The sequence below is a fragment of the Salarias fasciatus genome, chromosome 16, assembly GCF_902148845.1.
Source record: "Salarias fasciatus chromosome 16, fSalaFa1.1, whole genome shotgun sequence".
Classification (NCBI taxonomy): Eukaryota; Metazoa; Chordata; class Actinopteri; order Blenniiformes; family Blenniidae; genus Salarias; species Salarias fasciatus.
The window spans coordinates 2,326,664-2,351,924 of NC_043760.1; the positions used below are offsets into that span (position 1 = coordinate 2,326,664).

Consider the following 25,261-nt stretch of genomic DNA (forward strand, 5'->3'; position numbering starts at 1 on the left):
TGAGCACATGAAAAAGCTTTATTGTCACACCAAGCTTTGACAGAAACAAAGTTAGTTTTCCGACTCGGAGCTTCAGTGTAAACTATTCAGCAACACCAAGGAGAACAAGTGGCAGACGCACCGCTGGATAACTTAGATTATAATTTAATAAATATCTTCATTTGGCAGGATTTTACAGGGAAGCGGGAGAAGCGGGAGGAGAGGCGAGGAGCAGCTTCTGCTGCTTCAGTAACACGTTTCCCCTCAGCGGAGGCAGGAAGTAACACTGGGAGCGGCGGAAGTGTTGGCAGGTTCACATTCAGCGTTCACGAGCACGACCACAAAGCGCTACAGCTCACCGGGGGCGGGGCAGTGGGCGGGGCAGTGAGGCAGTGGGCGGGGCAGTGGAGTACAGGGAGGACACACGAGAGGAGAGCATCTCTACGCTCTCAATACATTCCTCTGGTGGAAACAGGACGGCTCGGCACGACACCTCACTCACATTCAGGAGAACCAGACTTCCCATCCCGTTCTAACAGCGAGGATGTCGAGAAAATGATCGAATTTAAAGATTAAACGTCAGGAAGTGAGTCAAAGTCAGTCAGTCAAATGTCTAGAAAGGTTCAAAACAGGAGAGAATGTGAGGAAAACAGGTTTAATACTGCTGAGTGATGGAATACGTCAGAATATGGAAAAAAAAAGAACTAGAATAGAAACGTCAGGAATGAAGTCAAAATAAAGAGTCGGATGGAGAGACAAGTTAATACAAGCTGGAATTTTAGAAACAGTTATAAAATGTCGAAATAAAGTAAAACAGAACTGAAGAGCCCAAATTTGGAAAAAAAGTTTAAATAAAATCAAAATGTAAAGAATAAAGTGCAACAACAAAAAAAAGGCAAAACGCAAATAAATAACATAAAATATTCATACATAGAGAAAAATGTGCAAATATCAAAGACTGAGTAAAGTCAGAAAGTGAAGAGAAATGGAGTGGAAGAGGAATGAAGACGGAATCAAGTCAGGACGTCGAGTCTGAAGGAAGGTCCGTTTTCACACAAGTCAAAGTCAAAAAGTCGACAAAAGAGAGAAAGTTAGGAGACCGAGGTCAAAATCAGGTCACGACGTGTGAAATGGAGAACAAAGAAAGGTCAGTCAGGGTCAACCGAGCTCCAACTGCAGCTCCGTTTACAGCGTTTTCACTTGTTTCCATGGCGACGGAGTCGCAGTGTTTTCACAGTCGCCATGGAAACACGCCTCCAAAATAAAAGCTCTGAAAACGCTGTAGAATCGGAGCCCGAGTGTGAAAAACAAGGATTAGAGGGGTTTTTTTCCTCAACATCTTCACTTTAAAAACCGGAATGTAAAGAAAAGAAAAGCTGGTTTCTCCGTGGCGTCGCCGTGACGACCTGCAGGAAGACTCACTTCCTGTGTGAACACATGGCGGAGGACGACCAGCTGGAGGGACGCGGATCTCAGCCACGCAGGCCAACAACCAGCGACGCCGTCGGGAGGTTTCCATGGCAACGGCGGGATTTCACTCAGAGCCGGGCACAATCACAAAAACCTGCCCCCGACGCGGAAAAGAAAAATGCATGGATCGGTGCGCACGTGTGGCGGGTGAGTAATGGCAGTGAGTGAGTGTGTGAGTGTGTGTGTGTGTGTGTGTGTGTGTGTGTGTGTGTGTGTGTGTGTGTGGTTTCTGGAGGTGTCTTTAATTACTGACGGGTGGGCCGAGCCGAGTGCGTCACTGGATCTTCCCCTGCAGTCCATGTGGGACGTGAACCAGACCGCTCCAGGCCAGAGGGGCTCAAAGTGTGGGGCGGGGGCCCACCGGGGGACGGGGGCCTTTTTCCTGCAGGCCTTCTTCATTCTACTTCACTGACTGAAGACACCGATTCCCGCATTCTGCAGACTAAAAGTCTCCCTTCTGTCCCGTCGTCACACGACTGACAGAGACTGGATCTCTCTGGGACCATCAGCCGTCACCACGGCGACAGAACAAACAAAAAAATGTCAACATTAAAGACGATAAGGAAGAGGAAACAGGGCTCGGCACGGCGACAGCGGACTTCCTGCTGGATGGACACAAATAAATTACTGCTGTTTGTTTTTTAACAACTTACAGTGTGAAAACCTCGGTGACAGTAAAGTTTTCGTGTCTTTAACACTCAGTTTCAGGACCAGGCGGGTAAAACAGAGTCTTCATCTTTACATGGAGTTGAGTCTTCGCTGTAATGCAGGCGCTCAGATGGAAACGTTTATATTTCACAATTAATACGGGAAATGGCCACAATGTCAGCATAAAGCCAGTTTTAATGAAGCCTTGAGGAGGTTTGGGATGGGGGGGACGGGACGGGACGGGACGGGGGGGACGGGGGGGACGGGACGGGACGGGGGGATGGGGACGGGGGGGTTAAGGATCAGTCCGAGTGTTTCCCTGTGGAGCCCGTCCACTACGATCCTGCTCCTTCAAATGAGTCTTAAACTGTCCTCTCTGTCCTCCCAGACCGGCGGCCCCGGGGTCGGGGTCGGGTTCGGGGTCGGGGTCGGGGTCGGGGTCGGGGTTAGACCCTAACCCTTCTGAACAGACGCTGCTTCTCCCAGAACACTTTTAGAGTTTTAACACCACAAATCCTCCACTTGCTCACGTTCAGGGTCCAGAGTTACGGACCTGACAGTGTTTCCCATCCTGTCCTCCTTCAGCGCCACGTTCACCCGGCTCAGGGTCACAGTGGAGGCGTTCACAGCCGTCACACACCGTCACACCCTCACACCGTGACACACTGTCACACACCGTCACACACACTCAGCACAACGTTTCAAGAGAAAACGCTTCGTTCCACAGAACATTTTGAGAATGTCGTCATGGAAACCCGGAGACGTTAAAACACTGGAGCAGAACCAGCAGCAGAAGCTCAGACAGGCCGTTTCCTCGTTTCCATGGAGACGCGTTGTGGTGTGAACAGAGCAAAGCGTCTCCCAGACGGTTCTGCTGCTCGCTCCTGGTTCCAAGCCTTCCGCTGGAGAACCGGATCCGGCAGGAGAAGGTTTCTCCTCATCGCAGCTCAACGCTCTTCATCACAGAGAGACCGTCAAGAACCGCCAGACGCCCCCTGCTGGCGGCCCGCCGTCACGGCGCGTCGCCGCGCAGCTCTGGAACCGTCCTTCAGTCTGGAGGAGCGGCGAAGAGCCGCCGCTGTTTTCAGTCTGAACACTGAGAGGGCCGGTTTGGCAGAGTCCAGGGGCCGAGTGTGTGTGTGTGTGTGTGTGTGTGTGTGTGTGTGTGTGTGTCTGAACAGCTGAGCAGCTCAACAGTTAATACTTGTGGAATACAGAATCATTGGTGATAAGAGAAGGGCGTGCAGTGCGTGTGTGTGTGTGTGTGTGTGTGCGTGTGTGTGTGTGTGTGTGTGTGTGTGTGTGTGTGTGTGTGTGTGTGTGAGCATGTGTGTGTTGGTCTCCAGACATGTGGAAACACGGTGGAGGTGAGCGGAGGGCGGAGGGCGAGCCGACTCCGCCCACCCAGCTGTGGGGATTCCCTGACAGAACATTCACTGCTCCTGTCTGGGCGGGGCGGGGGCGGGGCGGGGCGGGGCGGGGCGGGGCGGGGGTGGGGGGCGGGTTCCCCCCGAAGGTGCAGAGGACGGAGCTCGCCGCCTCCACGCCGCGGCGAGAACTCGGCGGAGGAGGGGATTGTGGGCGACGCTCAGCTGATTGGTGCGATGAGGGAGCAGAGGAGCGTCTGGAACCGAGAAAGGAGAGGACAGAAGGAGGGAGGGAGAGAAAGAGGGGGGGCCCTAAGCATGCTCCAGGAGCCACTGGAAGAGGGGGGGGCGCTGGAGCCCCGGGCCCCCCGGGGCCCCCTGGGAGGGCTCCTCCTCGCAGTAGCGCAGCAGCGTGTGCAGCAGCTCTCCCACCCGCCAGCGCCGCTCCCGTAGCCTCTGGACCACCAGGGGGAGCTGTGGGGGGGGCACAGTAACTGTCAAGATCAGTCCTGAGACAAATGTCTTCATTTTCATACAAGATCATAATTAATAATGAATACACAGAGGTTTGAGGGATCAGCCTGGCGAGGCCCTGATCAGCTGACCGCAGCTTCCTGCCGCCTCGTTCCAGGAAGCTTCATTAACGCTTCTTCTTCTGCAGCTCGACGTTAAAAACCTGCTGGAACCTTTACAGAAACCAAACACCACCCGACTCCGCCGCGCCGGCGGGACTGACCTGCTGCAGCTCTCTGTCGCCGCCCAGCTGCACCTGCGGCACGTCGGCCATGGAGGCCGCCGCCCACTGCAGCATGCTCCGGAGCTGGGGGTCGAGGGTCGCCCGCTCCCTGGCGTCCGAGTTGACCACGAGCAGCGCGGTCCGGGCGGGAGGAGGAGGAGGGGGCGGGGCCGGCGCCGGCGTCCGGTCGCCGCACAGCGTCCCTGCAGCACGGAGACAGACGGTCAGCGCGGGACGACACACACCCGACACACACCCACACCCGACACACACCCGACACACACCCGACACACACCCACACCCGACACACACCCACATCCGACACACACCCGATACACACCCGACACACACCCACATCCGACACACACCCGACACACACCCGACACACACCCACACCCGACACACACCCGACACACACCCACACCCGACACACACCCACATCCGACACACACCCGATACACACCCGACACACACCCGACAGCAGACGCCTGTCTGACCGGACCAAACAGTGATCGGGGGACGATGCTGAAATATATCCTCAACTCATTTTTTTCGGTCAATATTTCAGAAACGGGCGACAGAGAAAGTGAAAATTCAGCCGTCCGTCGATGTTGCACGCTGGTTTGAGTCTGTCCTTAAAGAAAAGACGGTGTGATACCTGCTGTTAAAGAGGTGAGGGCGGAGCCACAGTCAGAAAACACCGCTAACGGTGTGTTCCTGGAGCATTAAGAGTGCGTTCCTTTCATTTCCACCTTTACAGTGCAGATGTCTGTATTTTCACGCCTTGCGTGTGGAGTTAAAGCACGTCTGTCATATTATTAATGGAACTGTGAAATGTGCATTTATACAGTTATATATCATGATCCAAACTGTTAAAATGTTCCAGAAGCTAACAGCGACAGGAGGAGCGCTGCGCTACACCACTGAGGGTTAGAACCGATCTCAGAGAGGAGTCCATCCAGACCCATCCGGAGACTGGAGAACCAGACGGACTCCCTGGATCTGCTGAGAAGTCGTCTTCTCCGTCTCTCTGATGGCTCCTCGATGTAAACAGGAATCTGTTCTGGTTTTTCTGCAGGATTTAACCTCCTCACTCACGTCTCCTCTCTTTATTCTGTGGATGGCAGTCAAGCTGCCTCTGGTTCTGGATGATCCCAGTGTTTCCATAAAACGTCTCCAGTAAATCAAACCGAGACAGAGGTTCTTCAATCGGCCGCCGGTGCGGGGAGAGAGGTCCTTACCGCTGGATTCCTCCTTGGCCTCGGCCTCCTTGTCCTCTGGATTGTCACTGCTGGGTGAGAAATGCGGCACAGGTTAGCGAAAGCAGAGACAAACGGCCGCAGCGCCAGATATAGCAGTGACATTCAGCGTGTTTAAGCTAACGGCCTTTGACATGAGCATGGCGGGACGCCGCGACCACAGCCGTCCTGATCAAAGGACGCCCTGAATGAACAATGCCGCCGCTTCCCGTTAGCCTGTCGTCATGTTCCTGTAATCACGCTCGTCTGCTCTTAAGTCTTTTGTTCGTTAAGGCGCCGTGACGAAGAGCGCGCCTCTGATTGGTGAGAGTCGGTGGTGCCGGTGTTTGCTTTGTGACGTGCCGACGGGTAAACAGTCATTTCTGCGCTCTGTAAGATTGTTAATCGCCGTCTTGTTGACACAGCCCGCGGCGGCAGAGTCGGACTGTCTGCCTGCGAAGGACGGCGTTCTGCTGTCAGCCGGGGAGCGTCTGTCTGGGGGGGCTCGTCCCAGACGTCCCTGCAGCCCCGGCGCAGCCCCGGCTCCACGTCAAGCGCTCTCTGAACCCTTCATGGACGACCGGAGCAAAAGCAGGAAGGCCTTCACTTCAGGATGAAGAGGTTTCAAAATCTCTAACTCCTTTTAATATATCATTAAGAAGTGGATGAACTGTTAACCTCCTCATGTAGCTCGAAGTCAAAAATAAGAAGTTCTGGAAATGATCTTTGTGAACTGTGAGTTCGCAAGAATATCTTGACCTTTCATGTGGACCTGTTGGGTTTTCTCTGTAGAAGAGTCCAGAAGTGACTGCGTTGTGTAAATGAAGCTGAGCTGAACTGAATCTGCCTCTGGTGGCTGGCTGCAGCCTTGGAGACGAGGCTCACGCTGCCGCTACGCCAGGAGCATCCGTCACTCCATCAGGTTTCGCTTCTCCCACAGCGATCCGAGGCTGTGAAAATCTGACCGGAAGCTGAGAATCGAATCAGAAGTGGCAGAAACCACCGAACGGCGAATCACCTCCAAACCGGGTGAACTAGGATAAAAGCTGAGCTTGTAGAAATACTAACGACAATATCTGACCTGCAGGTGCAAGGCTTTAGCTGTTTCTGCTGCTAAAACGTCCTGATTCCTAATAATTTCCCATTTAAGATGTTTTTATGTGAAAACACACCTTTCGTAGCATTCCGAGTGCTTCATTTTTACTTTCTTTAACTTTTTCTTTTGTTTGTTTTGTCTTATAAAGAAGTGACCCTGAGTGGACTGAAGTCAATAACAGAAGGATGTTTTGAAGGAGCCTCGGTGTTCGCAGCGTCCTGTTCAGTGTGTGGACCCAGCTGTTTTATGACATAAAATCCTACATGAAAACGACATTGTTTTCAGCGTTTCTGTGTGTAAATGTGAAACGATGCATTTTGCCTTGAGATGGCCCCAACGACCCCGGGGTCGCCGATGCAGCCGGCGGTCCGTCCACACTGAGACGCTCTAAAACGCGCTCTGGACGTGTCCTCGACTCTTCGGCTGACTTTCCAGGACTGAACCGGGGGACTCGGCTTCGCTCCGAACCGCCTGCTTCCAGTTAGCGAGTGGAGAGTATCGGCTTCGGCAGACATAAACACGCTCGGTACAGTCATTACACCGGCCGTTTTGTCATCTCGCGTTATGCTGCTCTTGCTGTCGGTGCTGCTGCGCGGCGCTGATTGCTCTCAGATGTGTGTGGGAAGCCTCGACATTCGAGAGCTGGTTGTCACCTTCCCATTCGTGAACTGCGCTGATGGAAACTAATCCCCCAGAACCTTAGACGTGGTTCACGAAGGCTAAATGTGGGATATTGCTGACATTTCCTGAAAGACAGGCATTCTGGCTGAAAGCATGGATGTGAGTGAACTCACGTTTAAAGGGTTAAGTTGCTCCAGTGCCAAGAAGTCAAGAGAATGAGCGACCATATAAATAATCCTGTTAAGCGGCCATATTACATGCAAGCAATACGGAAACAGGAACACATCAGCCTGACGTTCGTATCAACAAGCGTATGACGCCCTGTCAGGATTATTTACATGCAGAGCGACGTGCGGTCAGAGAGGGAGCTGCTGCTTCCAGCATGACTCAGAGTATATATGGAAACGCCACTTGGACGGGTCTGGCTCCAGCGTTTCCCACCGGCCTCCTGCTCACGGGCGCTCCGGCAGGACGCTCGGCCGACCCACCGGAGTGCAGAGTCGCCGCCGTTGGTCACCGACCTGTCAGACGGGGAGAAGGACATGCGCTCCTCACACGCCTCGCCCTCCAGGCCCAGGCTGCTCCAGCTGCTGCTGTTCCCGTTGCTGCTGGAGAGAGAAGGACGCCAGTCAACCGCCGGGAGGGCGACCGCGGCAAACACGGCGTCACATCAGAGGTACAGCGGCGTGGATTGCCGTTACGGAGGTCTAAATGCCGCCGGTCATCGCCAGCGGCCATGAATCCACTCACACATGCTGCACTTTGACCAGTTTTCTCAGAATAACCGCACAAGCAGAACGACAAACCTGGAGAGTGGAGGCCTTAAAACACGACCACACGAAACGCGACAACAGACGAGGGTATAATAAGCGGTTTGGTCCAATTCCGCCATAATGAGGACATCTATCATGTTCTTATGATAAACAGCACTCAGCTTGGTTGATGACCATTTCTGGCATTTGGAATAATCCTTTAAGTGTCAGGTGAGGTCTGAAACAGAGGAGGCCCGGCGGAGTGATGCAGACTTTTCCACCGTAGATCCCACTCCGTCATCTTTCATGTTGATCCAAGACAATTTGTTGCTAAAGGCCTGAGACGTGTGATCACCGCATTCTTGTCCTCATTTAATCTTGTTAATCTTGCGGCTTCCACCAGGACAACCAGCTGGCAACCGGCGCACAACAACACACACTCTCACTGTAATTAGCCGATGATTAGCCGGCTGGCTGGGAGCCACACTTTTTGGCGTTGCAACAATCCCTTTGAGTCTGACAGGAGGAAAATTTTGATGGCTAAAAATATCTCCATTGATCTGTGTTACCTCAGCTCCAGCTTTCTCCCGGTGTTTCCACCGGCCGACGCGCCGAGGCCTGCCTCGTCAAGCTCTCAGTCTCAATAAACACCTGAAGATGAGCTCTTCTTTTTAAAGCCTCCATTATTTCATATGCAGAAGCAGCTGCTGCAGGCCTTTTCGAAGGGAGTCTAATGAATTACACATGCTGGACATTGTTCCCACTGAAGAGAGGAAAACACGAACAGACACACCTTTAGAAAATATTATGAAACTTTAACTCGGCCCCGGTGGCCAAAATAACTGGCAGCTGCCACGCTGTGTGTTTTCTGTTTCCTGGGAGAAAAAGAGTCTCTGCAGAGTCTGGGAGGCAGATATATAACAGCTGATAGTATCTATGTTCTGTAATTACATTTTTCCTGAAGATTCTTTAATTTTTCTGATTTGAAAAAGGTGGCCAATAGTGGAGCAAGCAGAACCGGGGCTGGATATGAAGAGGGAGAGAACGTCAAGGAGGCTGAGATAACAGTTAAACTGCGGCGGATTCAGGCCGGCTCGTCACGGACAGGGACACGACCGGACCACGGAAACATTCTGATCTGAACCGCTTCATGGAGAAATCAAACCAGAGTTTACACAAGCAAACCTGATAGATGTGGAAGCAGCCCGGCTGCTCGGCTACTCACTCTCTCCGCTCGAATGTATACACACAGTGTCCATCCAATAAAATACAGCCAATTCTGTGACAAATATTTGGCAGAATGGACGTCAACATTAAATATTTAGAAACCTACTCTTCACGGCTCACATAGAATACAACATTTGCACCGAGTTTCTGCAATCCAGATTGCATTTTGGCAGCAAAGGCGACATCAGGTTTCCAAAACATTCCTGTGTGCACCGTCCTGACCTCTGGCAAGCTCCCGTTTGGATCCAACCACAGGAGACTCACTGTGCACGGCCGGGATGCTCCGAGTCCGAGGAGGTGAGCAGCACAAACCAGTACAGAAGGACCCGACTGATGTCCGGAGTCCGCGGATACACAACGTAATGAATACAGCAGCACAGGCCCAAATATTTAAACTTCTGGCTTTTTAAATTAAACCTAGAAAAACATGACATTCTGTTGGACAGGGCGACCACGTCCCCGCTGAGACAATCACCGCAGCAGGTTGCTGAAGTCAAAAACAGAAAGTTCACTCACAAAATCGTCTCTAAAATATCTGAAAATGTGCTTACTGGTCCTCAGGCATAAGATAAGGTAAAGACAGGTTTAAATCAAGGTTTAAAGTTCGTGGAACTTCCAATAGGCTAGTTTTGGGAGCTGTGTGTGCTGAACGGGTCAGTGGGGGTGTGTGGCGTGTCGGGGGCGGTCGCTGGTCGCGTACCTGTCGCTCAGGTGGAGGAAGCTGCTGTTGTCGTCTGGATGTTCGTCTTCGAAGCTCAGGTTGGACCAGCTGCCCAGACTGTCGTCTCCCACGCTCAGCTGCTGGGACACGGTGGACTCCGTGGTTTCTCGACCCGGAGAACTGAACGCACGAAGACGGGGGACAAGGAAAGAGGATGTGAAACATGGTGCACGTTGAAGCGTCTGTCCAATAGGAAGGCTGGATCCTGCAGCCGGTACCTGACGCTGGCCGCCTGGCAGACGTTGGTCAGGGCCGACGTCATGATCTCGGCCGTGAGACTCTCGGCGTAGCTGGTCCCGTCGTGGCCGATGCCGCTGTCGGCGTTCAGGCTGGTGTTGCTCAGCTCGCGCTTGGCCGTCTCCATCGCCATGGAAACCATCTCTTCGGCAAACGCCGCCCTGTGGTCCAGGTCAATGTGGATCTTGGGAATCTCTAGACCGGAGAGTCGCTCCGCCTTGCCCTCTGACCCCCGTGTCCTCCTCTGCAGCAGGGGCTGGTAGCGGTGCCTGCCGAGACACTCCTGGACCTGGCAGTAGTGGCACATCCTCCCTCCGGACGGCCGGCCCAGCGCCGACCCCTCAGAGAACCTCTGGGCGTGGGGGTGTCTGTCGTGACCCTGGGTCCTCTGGTGCTCTCGGGACGAGTGCCCTAACGAGGCCAGGCTCATCTTCAGAGTGTCTTCCACGATCTTCCTGGCGTAATGGTCGATGACCTGCATCACCCTGCCGCTGTAGCCTCCGTCGCACAGACTCCCGGTGCTGTGGTAATGCCGACCTTTACCCTCTCTGGACATCAGGGGGCAGGAGAAGGAGTTCCTGATGAGATTCTCCGTCATGTCTTCGAGTTTGGATTTCTTATAGAGACAGGAGTCGGTGAGGGACTTGGGCAGTCGGACAGAGGAGACGTGCAGCTTGCGCGTCACGTCGCAGGTGATGTTGTAAGCTAAAGACTCTGCGAAGTTGACCAGATCCATGTACTCCCTGTTACTCTGCTCCTCAGAACTCCTGCAGCTACACCGGCGATCCTCGCCTGAGTTCAACACCAGTGACTCTGCTTTCTCTCTGGGGGACGAGGCCTCACTCCCGGGGGTTCTCCACTCGTCTGGCAGAGATTTTGAGGAGTGAAGACGGGCGCTGGTGGACCTCTGCTTGATTTTACGACTGGCGTGAGCCAAGCCCAGTTTTATTGAGCGATACGCCAGACGGCTCGCATACTGGTCTAAAACCAGCTCCCTGCTGCCTCCCTCCTTTTTCAGCACCCTGATGAGGTAGCCGGCGTACTCGTCCGTGACGCTCTCACAGCTGGGATACTCTGAGGAGAGACCGGAGCTGGAGGAAGACGCTGGAGACCGGGACACAGAGGCGATCAGGTCGTTGGACCACTGCTCGGCCAGCCTTCCGATCTTCACGTCTCGGTTCCGCTCGGCACTGGGCTGGGACAGGTGCCGGTGGTGCAGACTCTCAGAGCTCCTTCTTCTGAGAGCTCTGTGATGGGGACACTGTCCGGAGCTCACCATCCTCTTCACGTCGTCGATGACCTCGCCCGCCACCTCCCCGGCGTACACCCACAGCGTGTTGAGGGTCTGCTCGGAGAACTGAGCCACGCTGTCTCGCCGTCTCTCGCCGCTTCTGCTCGATTCTCCCTCGACCTCTGAAACTCCGAGGGTGTCCATTTCCGTTGCCATGGAGACGATGTGGCACGCCAGTCGCTCGGCATAGTGAAGGGCCTCCTTGTTGGACATCCTGCGGGACGACATCTTGTTAAGTTCTTTCCGGCCGACCTCCGTCTCTGCACACGAGTTGGCGCGGTCAACACGGCTTTCCTCTGCAGGTTCTTCCTCGTCCACATCCTCGTGACCATCTGCTTCCTCGGAGAGAGACCTCATCAGTTTGAGCATGAACTCGGCTTTGTCTGCCTCCGGGATGGAGTCCGTCGGCTCGGGGCCGGGCTCGGGCTGATAGTGAGGGGTCGGAGGAGGCGTCGCGGGGGAAAACTCCTTAGCTAGCTTGCTTTTCAGCTTCTTGGAGAATTGTTTGATTTGTTTTTCTTTGGATACTTCGCTTGGCTGCTGAGGGGTGGAAGGAGGAGTACCGGGAGTCCCCCCAGATTTCTGGCCGGGGCTCGGAGCTGAATCATCCATAAGAGCCGATACCTTTCTCGGTCCGCCCATCTCTGTGCCCGGCACATTGAGAGTATCCATCATCCCAGGATTCGTTTCAGCCACACCTCGTGGCCTGTGATCTATCTCGCACTTGACTTTTCCCTGGCTTGGAGAGCCTGTCTGAAAGGAAACGGGTGGAATGCAGGGGTCAGCTTGCTGCTGAACCGCCTCACTCTGCCTGACACTCCCAGAATCTCTGCAGTCGTATCTGAACGCTCCCTGCTTTGAAGGTGAATCCAAAGTTTCAAAATTAACTGACTCCTGCTTCGAGGAGGAGTCCCTACGGCTTCCAATAGTTTTTGTGAGAAAATCGGCACAGTCCCCAAAGCTCTTCTTCACCTTCGTGGCGGTTATAAGCTCACAAGCTTCGGATACAATCATGTCCACCATGTTTCCAGAGAAGTTTTGAAAGGAAGACTTCCCTTGGGAGGAGTCTCCAGTCGGTGTGGGGGTCTGAGTTCCATGACTGTAAAGATGAGTTTGTGTGGATGAGGTGGCATCAGACGAGGACACCACTACTTTTTTGGGACTGGCCTGCAGGGTCTCTGTCAGGTCAGAGTTTTGCTGAGAGCTCTCCTCAGAGTCCTGGAGGTGAGAGAGGGCCTGGCCTGCTTGGGGTACGGGAATACAGCTGGCCATGCCTGAAACGGTGAACAGGGCTCTCTTCACGGTGCAGGAAGCGTCTTCTCCTGAGGGCCCCGGGGCCGGCGTGGCCGAGCTCGAGCTTAAAACCTGCTGATTCGCAAAGGTACTGCAAGTGTGAGTGCTCGTGTTCTCTGCACTGACGTAACAAACATTGTCCAAAGACACACTGATGGCGGCTTGGCTGGTGAAAGCCACGTCCGCCTGGGAGAGCTCGATGAAGGCCTCCTGTATCACAGACTCCGACAAATCCGAGGCGTACGAGGACACCACCTCTCCCTCTTCTTCTTCCTCTTTATCCTGTCCAAAAGACCAATCGCTGGGAGTGAGAGGAGTCGAAGGGTGTGAGAACTGACACACCTCCATTATGCCTTCAAACACCAACTCTTCAGCCAGATCGGCAGCAAAGCGAGTCACCGTGCTGTGGAAAATCTGCTTCTTCACGGTCAGGAACTCCTTCAGCGCCCCGGACACTGCCTCTCCCACCAGGAAGCCAGCCAGTCCATTGATCGCTCGCTCCTTCAGGACATAGGCGTGTCGCATGCCGATCTCATGGAAGGCCATCTGGAACACCGAGGAGGTCAGTCTGGCAGCCAGGTGGCATAAGGTGGTGGTGCATGTAGACACGCCTTTCTGCAGGTCTCGCAAGGCACTGCCCAAGCTCATCTCCACCAAGTCTGTGGCAAACCGCTGGATGCCGTCTTTGAGAGACTGAGACTTCTTCTGCAGCTTGGCCACGGTCACGGTCTCCTGGATGTCGGAGAGCTTCATCAGGTAGCCCGAGGGGTTGGTAAACTCTTTGTGGCAGACACAGCTGAGGTTCTTGTTGTCGCTGATGTCCACAGCGGACTGGAAGCCGCACACAGACCCCAGGATTTCTTTAGACAGACTGCTGGCAAAATCTGAGTAGGTCTTATAGAGGGAGCAGAGATCCTGAGGTTTACGAAGCTCCGAGCCGTCTTGTTCTTCCTCGTCGGTCTTCCAGAAGTACTCCAGTGGTCCACTAGAGTCCACCAGAGGGCTGAACGCAGAGGAGCTGAGCGGACTGAAAAGCGGCCCGGTGTTCTCTTCTGAGGGCGTCTGCACAGGTCGAGGGGAGTCCGGCACCTCTGGGTGGACCGAGTAGGGCGAGCCCGGCTTCAGAGGAGTGGGCTTCTTCACGTTGGCTGGGAGAGTGGGCTGGTCAAAACGATGGGGATTCATAGCCTTCGTAGAGCAGCCCCTGGAAACATACTTCGACGCTGAGCCACCAGACTCTGCCGGCTTCTTCTGAGCGTCCTGAACCCCGATGGCGTCCAGGGGCAGGGTGAGGGTGCAGCTTTCCTCGCTCAGCTCCTCCAGGTCATCGAACTGGTCGAAGCTGTCAAAGAATTCGCTGACTTCAGAGTCGGAATCTTCAACTCGATCTCTGGGGCCTCCGGGTACCTGGGGGATGTCCAGCTTGGCCAGCAGGCTCTTCTGGTAGCCCACTTCGTCAAGGAAGATGATCGGACTCGGGCTCGAGCAGTCGGACTCTTCTGATTCGCTGACATGAACCAGGGGCGACGGCAGCCGAGCGCCGGGACTGCAGTAGGTCCACTGAGACTCCACTCCCGACGACCTCTGCACCGTGACGGAGACGTCGGATCGATGTTTGGTGGAACTCTTCTTGGAGGAGGAGCTCACAATGACACGGGAGCCCGACAACTCCTTTCTCCGCTTGTGAGCCGGGACCGTCTGGGACGCCACGTCACGCTTCTTAAAGTGACAATACAGAGCGGCAGCTGAGGAGACAGACGGCAAACGGAAGGAAAAGACCGGTTACATGCACAGATCATGAAGACGCAACTAAAACAAGATAAACAAAGACAATGAAGTGAAAACGAGAAAAAATCATTCCTCAGGTAACAACTCAATGATTGGGACAAAATTAAGGAGCTGTGTTCACTGTGACTTGTAGAGAGAAGAGAGCAGAGCAGAGTTTCTTCATTAATCCCAACCTGGGAAATTCTAGAAAGAAGCCTCACTGCTGCCACCGAGCTGCAGCAGTCACGCAAGCTCCTTTCCTTACTTTATACAGAGCTGGGCCATATGTCCTAATAGCAGCACAATCCCTGGGCTGTGTCCTTTCTGTGTGGAGTTTGCATGATCTCCCTGTGCATGTTTTCAATTTTTCAGCAAAGACAAACCTTTCAATGCGTTCTGGGTGTCAGTTCACAGCTTGGAGTCACTGAAAATGCAGCTTTTGGAAAACTGCTCCCAAAGTCGAACTTCTAGACTGAGCGACAGACGTAAAACCTACAAAGATTGTCTCCCGCGTCGTCGTCCTCCAGATGCTCCAGGGCCGTGACGAAGTCGTCCTCGATGGAGGACACCGACTGGTTGGTGTCGTCCTCCTCGGGCTGGGCGGACTCGGCGGCGCCCCTCTGCAGAGCCTGGAGCTCCAGCGCGTAGCGGACCCCGGCCATGTAGCTGCCCAGCAGGCCCAGCAGCGACGCCACGCCGGCCTGGGCGCCGGCGCCGGCGCCGGGGCCGTGTCTCAGCACGCAGACAGCCTTCAGCCAGCACTGGAGACGGGAGACAACGGCACAGAGAGAAGAGGTTGGCTCGAGGAAGCTCCTGTTTACGCCGCCGAGCGGCAGGCGAGCGAGGCCCAGGAAGGGAACAACTATTCAATCAGCAGTTTGAGGAGCGAGCTCCAGCCCTCATCTTCCTCTCAGGCCGGTGCTGAAAAGATCTGCTGTGTATACTTTTCATAACCACAACTCTGGGAAAGTCAAGAGCTACTGAGCAAGTGGAGAAACGGAGCTTCGTGGCCGTTTCGTCGTCACGGCTTCAGTGGTTTCGAGGTGTTTACATGTTTTTCCAGTTCATGTGTTTGCTTACCGGTCTCTCCCGAAGACAGAGGATTGAGGTTAATTGATGACTCCAAAGTGCAACATAAATGTTTACGTGAGCGTCTCTCTGAAGGACGGAGACCTGTTCAGGGTCCAGCCTCCCTGTCCTGCCTTCTGGATCCCTGACAGTTCAGCTGAGAGGTTTGTGATCCGAGGCTCAAATCCCCAATTTTCCCCCTTTTATTATCCTCTAATCCCAACTGGAACAGCAGGAAGTCTCCTCTGGGTCTGGTTCTACAGGAAGTCTCCTCTGGGTCTGGTTCTGCAGGAAGTCTCCTCTGGGTCTGGTTCTGCAGGAAGTCTGCTCTGGCTCTGGTTCTACAGGAAGTCTCCTCTGGCTCTGGTTCTACAGGAAGTCTCCTCTGGGTCTGGTTCTGCAGGAAGTCTCCTCTGGGTCTGGTTCTGCAGGAAGTCTGCTCTGGCTCTGGTTCTACAGGAAGTCTGCTCTGGCTCTGGTTCTACAGGAAGTCTCCTCTGGGTCTGGTTCTACAGGAAGTCTCCTCTGGCTCTGGTTCTACAGGAAGTCTCCTCTGGGTCTGGTTCTACAGGAAGTCTCCTCTGGGTCTGGTTCTGCAGGAAGTCTCCTCTGGGTCTGGTTCTACAGGAAGTCTCCTCTGGCTCTGGTTCTACAGGAAGTCTGCTCTGGGTCTGGTTCTACAGGAAGTCTCCTCTGGGTCTGGTTCTGCAGGAAGTCTCCTCTGGGTCTACAGGAAGTCTCCTCTGGCTCTGGTTCTGCAGGAAGTCTCCTCTGGCTCTGGTTCTACAGGAAGTCTCCTCTGGGTCTGGTTCTACAGGAAGTCTCCTCTGGGTCTGGTTCTGCAGGAGGTCTCCTCTGGGTCTACAGGAAGTCTCCTCTGGCTCTGGTTCTGCAGGAAGTCTCCTCTGGGTCTGGTTCTACAGGAAGTCTCCTCTGGGTCTGGTTCTACAGGAAGTCTCCTCTGGGTCTGGTTCTGCAGGAAGTCTCCTCTGGCTCTACAGGAAGTCTCCTCTGGCTCTGGTTCTACAGGAGGTCTCCTCTGGCTCTACAGGAAGTCTCCTCTGGCTCTGGTTCTACAGGAGGTCTCCTCTGGGTCTGGTTCTGCAGGAAGTCTCCTCTGGGTCTGGTTCTGCAGGAAGTCTCCTCTGGGTCTGGTTCTGCAGGAAGTCTCCTCTGGGTCTGGTTCTGCAGGAAGTCTCCTCTGGCTCTGGTTCTGCAGGAAGTCTCCTCTGGCTCTACAGGAAGTCTCCTCTGGGTCTGGTTCTGCAGGAAGTCTCCTCTGGCTCTACAGGAAGTCTCCTCTGGCTCTGGTTCTGCAGGAGGTCTCCTCTGGGTCTGGTTCTGCAGGAAGTCTCCTCTGGGTCTGGTTCTGCAGGAAGTCTCCTCAGGGTCTGGTTCTACAGGAAGTCTCCTCTGGGTCTGGTTCTGCAGGAAGTCTCCTCTGGCTCTGGTTCTACAGGAAGTCTCCTCTGGGTCTACAGGAAGTCTCCTCTGGCTCTGGTTCTGCAGGAAGTCTCCTCTGGGTCTGGTTCTGCAGGAAGTCTGCTCTGGCTCTACAGGAAGTCTCCTCTGGCTCTGGTTCTGCAGGAAGTCTCCGCTGCTCTTTGTGTTGCTGGACTGATGTGATAATTAAATAAATTAGAATTCAGCTGAACTCGCCTTCACCTCCCGTCTGCTCAAACTGATCAAACAAATGAACGACTTTCAAGCCTCGAGGCTTAAAATACTTACAATAGTAATGTAACTAATAAAGTTAAACCTAGAGTAACTTCTGCTGTTTTGAAGCACTGCGTCTTCTGAACACTTTGCACCATGAGTCTGCACACACCGTCCCACCCCAGAGGAGACACTCTGGATAAACATGTGGGACTCCTCGTCTGGTTCGGTGCCCAGATGTTCCTGTGCCGGGTCGAGCGGGGTCGAGCGGGGACACGGAGACGTGTCCTGGAGCGCTCTGCGCTTGTCCTCATGCTCACTGTGAACCCTGGGACTCTGAACACATCCAGAGGACAGACACATGTTCTGAAGCCGGGTCACTTACAGGGACATGAGCAACAGGAGGGTTACATGTCTGTCAAATCACAGGAGCAGAAATTATTACAAAATAATAATAATAATAGAGAATAAAAATATAAAGCAGCAAAAAGAATGCGATCTGGGTGAACTGAGCAGCCGTAACTTGACAGCTGAAGTGAAAACCTCTTCATTGCGGCTTCGCTTCAGAGGCTGAGCCACAACAGGAAGTCAGGAAACCTTTAGCATCAAATAAATGAGAACCCGAGTCGGTCTTCAGCCTCATTACATGAAGAACTCATCCTCCTTGCATTTATATGGGAAGTGTCTTAAAACAATGTCCGTTTCCACGGCAACAGCAGGAACACTGAAAGGGTGCAGTGCTGCCAAAGGGCCACCAGTGGGTGCTGTTGCTTGATTTAGCAATAAAACCACTGAGATACAAGAGATGAGGGTCAGTTATGAAATGAAAAGCGTTTCTGCAGATGAAGTGAATGAATGAGGGACAGATTCATGTCTGAGCAACAGCAGGACGTCTGCTCCCTGCAGCTGTCTCCTCCCCGTCTCCCCATCTGTCTCCTGAGTCCCGGCGTCCCTGTCCCTGTCTCTGTCTCTGTGTCTTGGTACCTGAGTCCCGGCGTCCCGGGGCTCTGCCAGCCGGCGGTGGTCTCGGAGCAGCAGGACCTCGTCGTTGCGGAGGCCGAGGACGTGGAGGGAGCGCAGGATCTCACTCAGCCCGGCCGGGAGGGACGCCAGGGCCTGGAAGACCAGGAGACCAGACCCGGTTCACACAACCAGACCATCAGCAGGAACAGACACGCGTCAACCTGTATGACTTATACATTTCATTCCCATAAACTGTGTTAAAAAAAAACCATGAAGACCTAAAGAGGGAAATATTTTTCAAATTCTCTCCTCTGGCTGATTTTTCGGCCTCCACCAGGCTGACTGCGGGCGCTCGGTTCTAAATAGACGATCAACATCCATATCGGTGAATATCAGAAGTTTTTGATAAACGTTCCACGATGATCTCAACAGAAAGCCAATTTCAACAAAAATACTCTCCTCCTGCAGCCGCTGCTTTTTCAGCCTTTAAGTAAAAACGAGAAACATCAGCGTTTGAACTCAGAGGGTCACTCTGCTCCAATGTTTAATGAGCCGGACTGGAGCCTCCTGCAGGCCGGGTATGGGCCGTGGGCCTTATTTTTGACACCACGAAACCAAAGTAAAATGTTTGCTTTGATAACTTTTCCACTGCATTCTTTCTTTTTGGATCCACCGGCTTCTAGAAATGTCTGTGATGGAAAGGCAAAGCGATTTTCTTTTCAGTTACATTTAGTTTAAGATCTTTAAAAAAGTATGCTTCCGCGACCATTTTGCTAAGTGGAACTTCAGATGGACTCTAAGAACCTAAAACATTTAGGCATCCTTCTGAACCCAGGTCTCGGCAAGATAGTATTCAAAAACTTTGAACCTCTAATACGTAAAATCGATTTGCTTCTTAAAGTGGGACAAACTTCAAACTTCACTATGGGGCAGGATACAGGCAATAAAAATGGTTGTTGCTCCTAAACTGAATTACTCATCCAGTTTGCTTCCACTTGATGTCCCACAATCTATATTTAAAGATCTAGATAAAATTATATGCACTTTCCTTTGATCTGGAAAGAAACCAAGAATGACTCTGAAAAAACTTCGGGCCAGCACGGCGTATGGCGCCTGCGTCCACCGAATCCAACGTCTTATCATAATGCTTTCACTGCTGCAACACTGCTTTCAGGCGGGGATCACAAACCTATCTGGGTGGAGATGGAAGATGAAATGAATGCCCCATTTAAAGCTGTAGATTATTTGTATCAAACTCCAAATAATATTATTAAATCAAACCCTATCATAATGCATACTCGTAATGTCTGGCAAAACCTTAACAAGAGGAAAAACACTTCTCCCTTCATATCAGGTGTCTCTCTCATACCTGAGAGTCGGTGGGAAAAGTTTCTTTTGGAAGAGCTGGCAGAGTAAGGGAGTAGTCCAAACTAGGCAACTTTTTCATAATTCATTCAAAACTTTTCAAGATCTTCAATTATCTTTTGGTTTGTGTAACAAAAACCATTGGAGATATTTTCAACTGAGAGACTGTATGGCAAAACTGAGAAAACCTACGATTTCTGCCATTTCTGAACCTTCAGTGTGGTCTCCCTCTTCTGGTCAGCAACATCTGTAATTATCTCACTGAAGATTCACTTAATGTGAATAAGGGACTGAAATCTGTATGGGGAAAAGATTTGGGGACGGTGTTTGAGGAGGATGATTGGAGTGTACTCATTGAGAACATGCTGAAACCTATGAGGGATGCTCGATCAAAACTAATTCTGTTTAAAATCGTCAAGCGACTGTCCTGGACACCGGTGAAGCTACACAGGGCAGCTGTAAGTCAGACTAACATTTGCTGGAGATGTAAATCTGCCCCTGGTGATTTGATCCATAACTTTCTCACTTGTCCTAATCTATCAAAGTATCGTGAGGACATTAAGGGACACCTACGTTTTATTCTGAAAAGCAAAATACCCTTGACACCGCAACTATGCCTCTTGAATAAAATGGATAATCCCACCAGTGTGAGGGGAAAAAGAGCTCATCGGCTGAAATCTGCTCTTCCGACAGCTAAAAGAATCATTCTAAGGCACTGGAAAGGACAGAACGATCCCACTTATACAGAATGTCATACAGCTTTGTCAGAGTCCGCTTCATATGAGCGCCTGGAATACAAAACAAATAAACACATTATTGGAAGTGAAAAAAAAAAAAGATCTTTAAAAAAGTGTAAAGATATGATATATATCCATCAAGATTCAGACTAAAACGTCTGTTTTCAATCATCTTTATCCAGTTCAGAGGCGAAGACGAGGCCGGTCAACCTCAGACACACATTCCTGGACTTCGGGGTGAACCGGACCCAGAGAGGTCAGCGAGCCGAAGGTCAGGAGGTCGCGGAGGAAAACTCACCTGCTGGGTGGCGTCGTCTCCTTCGCACTGACCGGGAAGACACACGAAGTGGATCTGAGGGAGCAGAGCGGGGCGTGAGCGTCGGCCAGGGGCTGCAGCTGTGTGTGTGTGTGTGTGTGTGTGTGTGTGTGTGTGTGTGTGTGTGTGTGTGTGTGTGTGTGTGTGTGTGTGTGTGTGTGTGTGTGGACTACACGAACCTCAGTCAGTCTGGGCGGGTCTCTGGCCGGCGGCTCCGGGCCGACGCTGCACAGCTCCTTCTTGTTCCTGAAGAGGCTCTTCACAGACTGAGAGCCACCGTCACGCACGGTCTGCGCGCGCACACACACACACACACACACACACACACACACACACACACACACACACACACACACACACACACACACACACACACTATATCATTAGTATTCATTGTTGCTATAAAAATCTGGAATTTTTTTTTTCCAGAATTTATCTGAACAAACGTATCCAGGGTCTGAAAAACACCAGTGTTTCATAACGACGCTGTTTGGCGTCGTCAGCCGTTAATCTGCCAAACGTCATGAACATAAAAACTCTAAAAAGTAAAACACCCGCATCCGTTTCTCTGTCTGCATGCGACTACAAGCCCCGCCCCCGTTCGGCAGGTGGTCATAAAGTTCTGGCTGATCAGGAGCGTCCTTCATGAGGACTTCAGGACGTTCTGCACAGCGGCGTTCCAGAAGCCGGAGGTCCGACAGGAACCGAGTGACGGCAGACGGACCTCCTTACGGACCGAAGCCCTGGACCTGATGGGGACGCCTCGGATACGGGCGCAGGCGTCCATGACCACGGGGGGTGGGGGGTGGGGGCCGCTCGCTGGACCGCTGGCCGCCGTTTGGACCGCTGGCTGGACCGCCGCTCACCTACAACACAAACAGCAAAACAGAGTGAGTGAAAATGACCACGAACCTCAGGCCACGTTTGCACCACGTTCTAGTGAAAACACGGTTTTCCATCAGAGGATGTTCCTGTTCACACGGCAACGTTCTGAAAACGTCTCCATGGAAACGGCAGAAATGCTGAACGGGACGGCGTTATGGTGCCATTTTTAACAGTCAGCGATCGTCCTGCCGCCTCCCGCTCTTCCCGTGGCGCAGGACGTCCAACACGTAGCGAAGCAGGACGTTTAGGAAGGACGGCGCTCTGATGGCGCCGGACGGCGCCAGACAGCGCCCTCTGCTGTTTGCTTCTAGACTAATTTCTTTAGTCCTCAAATCATTACATTTACAGTATTTTCTAGTGAAAACAGAAAACTCTGAGTTTTGGGTTTCCGTTTAGGGGACAGAGTTATCGTGACCCGGTGTGGGATCCACCGGCGCCACGCGGTGGATCGCCGTCCGACCCACGCCAGAGTTCTGTTTACTGCAGCTGTTGATGCCAGCCTGGAATCCTGAGGCGTTCTCAGGCCTTCAGGACAGAAGCGCGGGAGGAGAAGGCTGCGCGGAGCTCTGGGGATTTCTACCCAGAGATCCAGTTCAGGGCGGCGGAACCGAATCGCGGTGACGGAGTGACACTGTGAAGACGCGCTGTTCTTCCAAACTGCGTGAAAGCCTGGAGCTCTGGGAAGGGAGGCGGAGCCTCGTCCTGCACGTGAGAATTCCGCCCTGTGGGCCAAGAGAGCGGCGCTGGAGATCAAACGGCGAGGGCGGCAGGGGCGGCGGGGGCGGCGGGGGCGGCGGGGGCGGCGGGGGCGCAGGGTGTGAGGGGAAATGAGCAGCATGAGAGGAGCGAAATATTTACAGTGCAAGAAGGAAACGTTTCCCAGAAACTCCAAGCCTGCGCTTTGAGGTCCAGGCCAGAGCGGCCGGCTGGGTCTGGACGGCGGTGGCGGCGGCGGGCAGACAGGAGAGCGGAGCGCAGGCTACCGGCTGCCCCTGCTGATCTGGGACCTCCTGGACCCCTACGGCGCCCTGCTGGGCCGAGCTTCCGGCCGCCGCCGCCGCCCGACCCGCTCACCGGGCGCCGAAGAGGAGGGGCTTGACGTGACCAGCCGGTAACGCCACGCCGTGATGGACGCCGTTATCTAGCACGAGTCACGTCAGAGGAGGACGGAGGTCAGGTTCACACTAATCCTCCTGCGCCGATTCCGGACGGACCACCGTCACCGCAGCGAAACGCGACCCGTCCAACCAGAGCCCCGGGGCCGAGGACATCCTGGTTCTGTTCAGAGGACGTGTGTCCAACTGCGAGACACAGAGACCAGAACTCTGAATCCAGTCTAGGTTCTACTTCCTGCTTCAAAAAGGGTTTCCTCAGCTGATCAGCGGAGAACAAAACCGACGCTGTTCAAACGGAGCCGTTCGGTCTGAACAGTCCAATCAGCTTCCACACACCGTCCAATCAGCTTCCACACACCGTCCAATCAGCTTCTACACACCGTCCAATCAGCTTCCACACACCGTCCAATCAGCTTCCACACACCGTCCAATCAGCTTCCACACACCGTCCAATCAGCTTCCACACACCGTCCAATCAGCTTCTGAGCATCACTAAATACAAAAGGCAGTAAACCACTGTCAGCATGTGGCCAGGCGCAGCACACACACACACACACACACACGCACACACACACACACACACACACACACACACACACACGCGCGCACACACACACAGCACCATGGTGGAGTTGGGATCTTTTCACAGTGAAGCATGTGGACCAGGAGGGAGACGCCCAGTCTGTCCCTCTGTCCCTCTGTCTCCTCGCCTCAGTCGTGGCCGGTTGTGAGAAATGTTTCATGTTTGCGACCGACGGCGTGACGGAGACGCCTGTGAGCCGTGCAGGACCGTGAGAAAACCCCCGCAGTCACAGGGAGAACATGCAAACCCATCACCCCCCCCCCCAGCAGCCAGACCAGCAGGTGCTCCGGCACACGGGTCCCTCTGGGGGAGTCGGTGACCATAAACCTCCCAGAAGAAAACCAGGTCTTCTTCCTGACAGGGTCAGACCTGAAACACACGGACTCCCCGACAGTACGGGAAGAGATCCGGGAGCTTCAGAACCAGAACCAGAACCAGAACCAGAAGAAAGGTGATCAGTAGGTCGGGTAGCAGGTCCACTGAGGGACACTGAGTAGGTCCAAGACCAGAGCATCCCGAACAAGATAAGACCAAAGGCCCGGACCAAAACGGGTCCAGAACACTACAAGACCAGGAACCTTGAAAGGCCTTTTCAGGTTCTCTGAATAAAAACAACCTCCACACGAAGACAAGACGACAAACTGAGCCTCCGCTGGACTGCTGGTGTGACCTGCCAGGAGGCCGGCCCAGTGCTGGAGGACCCCAGACTGGTCGTGGTCTCAAGACCTGTTTTTTTGTTCGAGTTTGTATTGTCTTGGTCTGGGGGTGCTCGGGTCTTGGTCTGGTCTTGGTCTGGGGGGCTCTGGTCTCGGTCTGGGGGGCTCGGGTCTCGGTCTGGGGGGCTCTGGTCTCGGTCTGGGGGGCTCGGGTCTTGGTCTGGGGGGCTCTGGTCTTGGTCTGGGGGGCTGTGGTCTCGGTCTGGGGGGCTGTGGTCTCGGTCTGGGGGGCTCTGGTCTCGGTCTGGGGGGCTCTGGTCTCGGTCTGGGGGGCTCGGGTCTCGGTCAGGGGGGCTCTGGTCTTGGTCTGGGGGGCTCGGGTCTTGGTCTGGGGGGCTGTGGTCTCGGTCTGGGGGGCTCTGGTCTCGGTCTGGGGGGCTCGGGTCTCGGTCTGGGGGGCTCGGGTCTCGGTCTGGGGGGGGGCTCGGGTCTCGGTCTGGGGGGCTCTGGTCTCGGTCTGGAGGGCTCTGGTCTTTGTCTGGGTGGCTGTGGTCTTGGTCTGGGGGGCTCTGGTCTCGGTCTGGGGGGCTCTGGTCTCGGTCTGGGGGGCTCTGGTCTTGGTCTGGGGGGCTCGGGTCTCGGTCTGGGGGGCTCTGGTCTTGGTCTGGGGGGCTCTGGTCTCGGTCTGGGGGGCTCTGGTCTCGGTCTGGGGGGCTCGGGTCTCGGTCTGGGGGGCTCTGGTCTCGGTCTGGGGGGCTCGGGTCTCGGTCTGGGGGGCTCGGGTCTCGGTCTGGGGGGCTCTGGTCTCGGCCCTTTAAAGTCTTGGTTTCATCTCGGTCTAAATGCTCTGGTCTCAGCATGGCCTGGTTGTGGTTTTGGTAAGCTGTGGCCGCGGTCTTGACTCGGTCTCGGGTCAGGTGGTCTTGATTGACCCCCCACCGTGAGCCCAGACAGCCATCGGAACCAGGTCCGGGCCCTGGACCCGGCAGGCTGCGGAGGCAGGTTCCGCCTCTGCAGGCCGGACTGCCGTGCAGCCTCCACCCGCAGCGACCCGGACACGGACCCGCGGGTTTATCACGAACCTTGTCGGACCCAGACGTCCGCGGACGAACCGAGCCCCGGAGCCCGGGGCCAGGCTGTCAATCACCGGGCTAACAGCGGCGGAACCAGGCCGCTGTCCGCCCGGGCTGCGATGCCAGCCTCCAGCCGCGGAGCCGCGCCGCGTCCGGACGAACTGAACCTCCCGAACGGCGGAACCGCGCAGCGCCACACCGGGACCTGGTCTAGCAGCAGCCTCCGAGGTGTTTTGATCTCATCTTATTTTCATGTCTCACCGCTCGGCGTCGGACTCCAGCAGCGCTGACGGCATCGGACGTGCTTCCGCTGAACGACTCGTTCGTTTCCGAGCACTGATAGAACCGATCGCCGTCACCGTCAACCTGGAGACAAAACCCGCACCGAGGCTCCGACGGTT

General features: G+C 54.2%; 1 protein-coding gene across 4 annotated transcripts; it reads right to left on the bottom strand.

Annotated features, from left to right (window-relative positions):
- On the bottom strand, nt 1-24,991 carry akap11 (A kinase (PRKA) anchor protein 11). Of its 4 annotated transcripts, none has more exons than XM_030111292.1 (12): nt 24,870-24,991; nt 21,273-21,414; nt 20,728-20,838; nt 20,531-20,584; nt 18,152-18,283; nt 14,940-15,204; nt 10,074-14,421; nt 9,835-9,975; nt 7,677-7,760; nt 5,442-5,488; nt 4,201-4,403; nt 1-3,938 (listed from the first exon to the last, which is right to left on the bottom strand). In XM_030111292.1, the coding sequence occupies exons 2-12, from the start codon at nt 21,333-21,335 to the stop codon at nt 3,777-3,779; spliced, it is 5,610 nt and encodes a 1,869-aa protein (XP_029967152.1). In that variant the 5' UTR covers nt 21,336-21,414; nt 24,870-24,991; the 3' UTR covers nt 1-3,776. The 4 variants fall into 4 exon arrangements, with proteins under 4 accessions (XP_029967152.1, XP_029967150.1, XP_029967151.1 ...); XM_030111290.1 differs by having other exon boundaries at nt 5,442-5,491; XM_030111291.1 differs by having other exon boundaries at nt 7,677-7,763.
- Between the last annotated feature and the right edge of the window lie 270 nt (nt 24,992-25,261).

Bases quoted from the DNA above. Each gene is read 5' to 3' on its own strand.
- akap11 (XM_030111289.1), bottom strand. From the start codon at position 21,335: ATGGACGCCTGCGCCCGTATCCGAGGCGTCCCCATCAGGTCCAGGGCT. The intron at 20,839-21,272 runs GTCCGTCTGCCG...GTGCGCGCGCAG, and splicing joins GGGCTTCGGTCCGTAAGGAG to ACCGTGCGTGACGGTGGCTC. The intron at 15,205-18,151 runs GTACCAAGACAC...TCCCGTCTCCAG, and splicing joins CCCGGGACGCCGGGACTCAG to TGCTGGCTGAAGGCTGTCTG.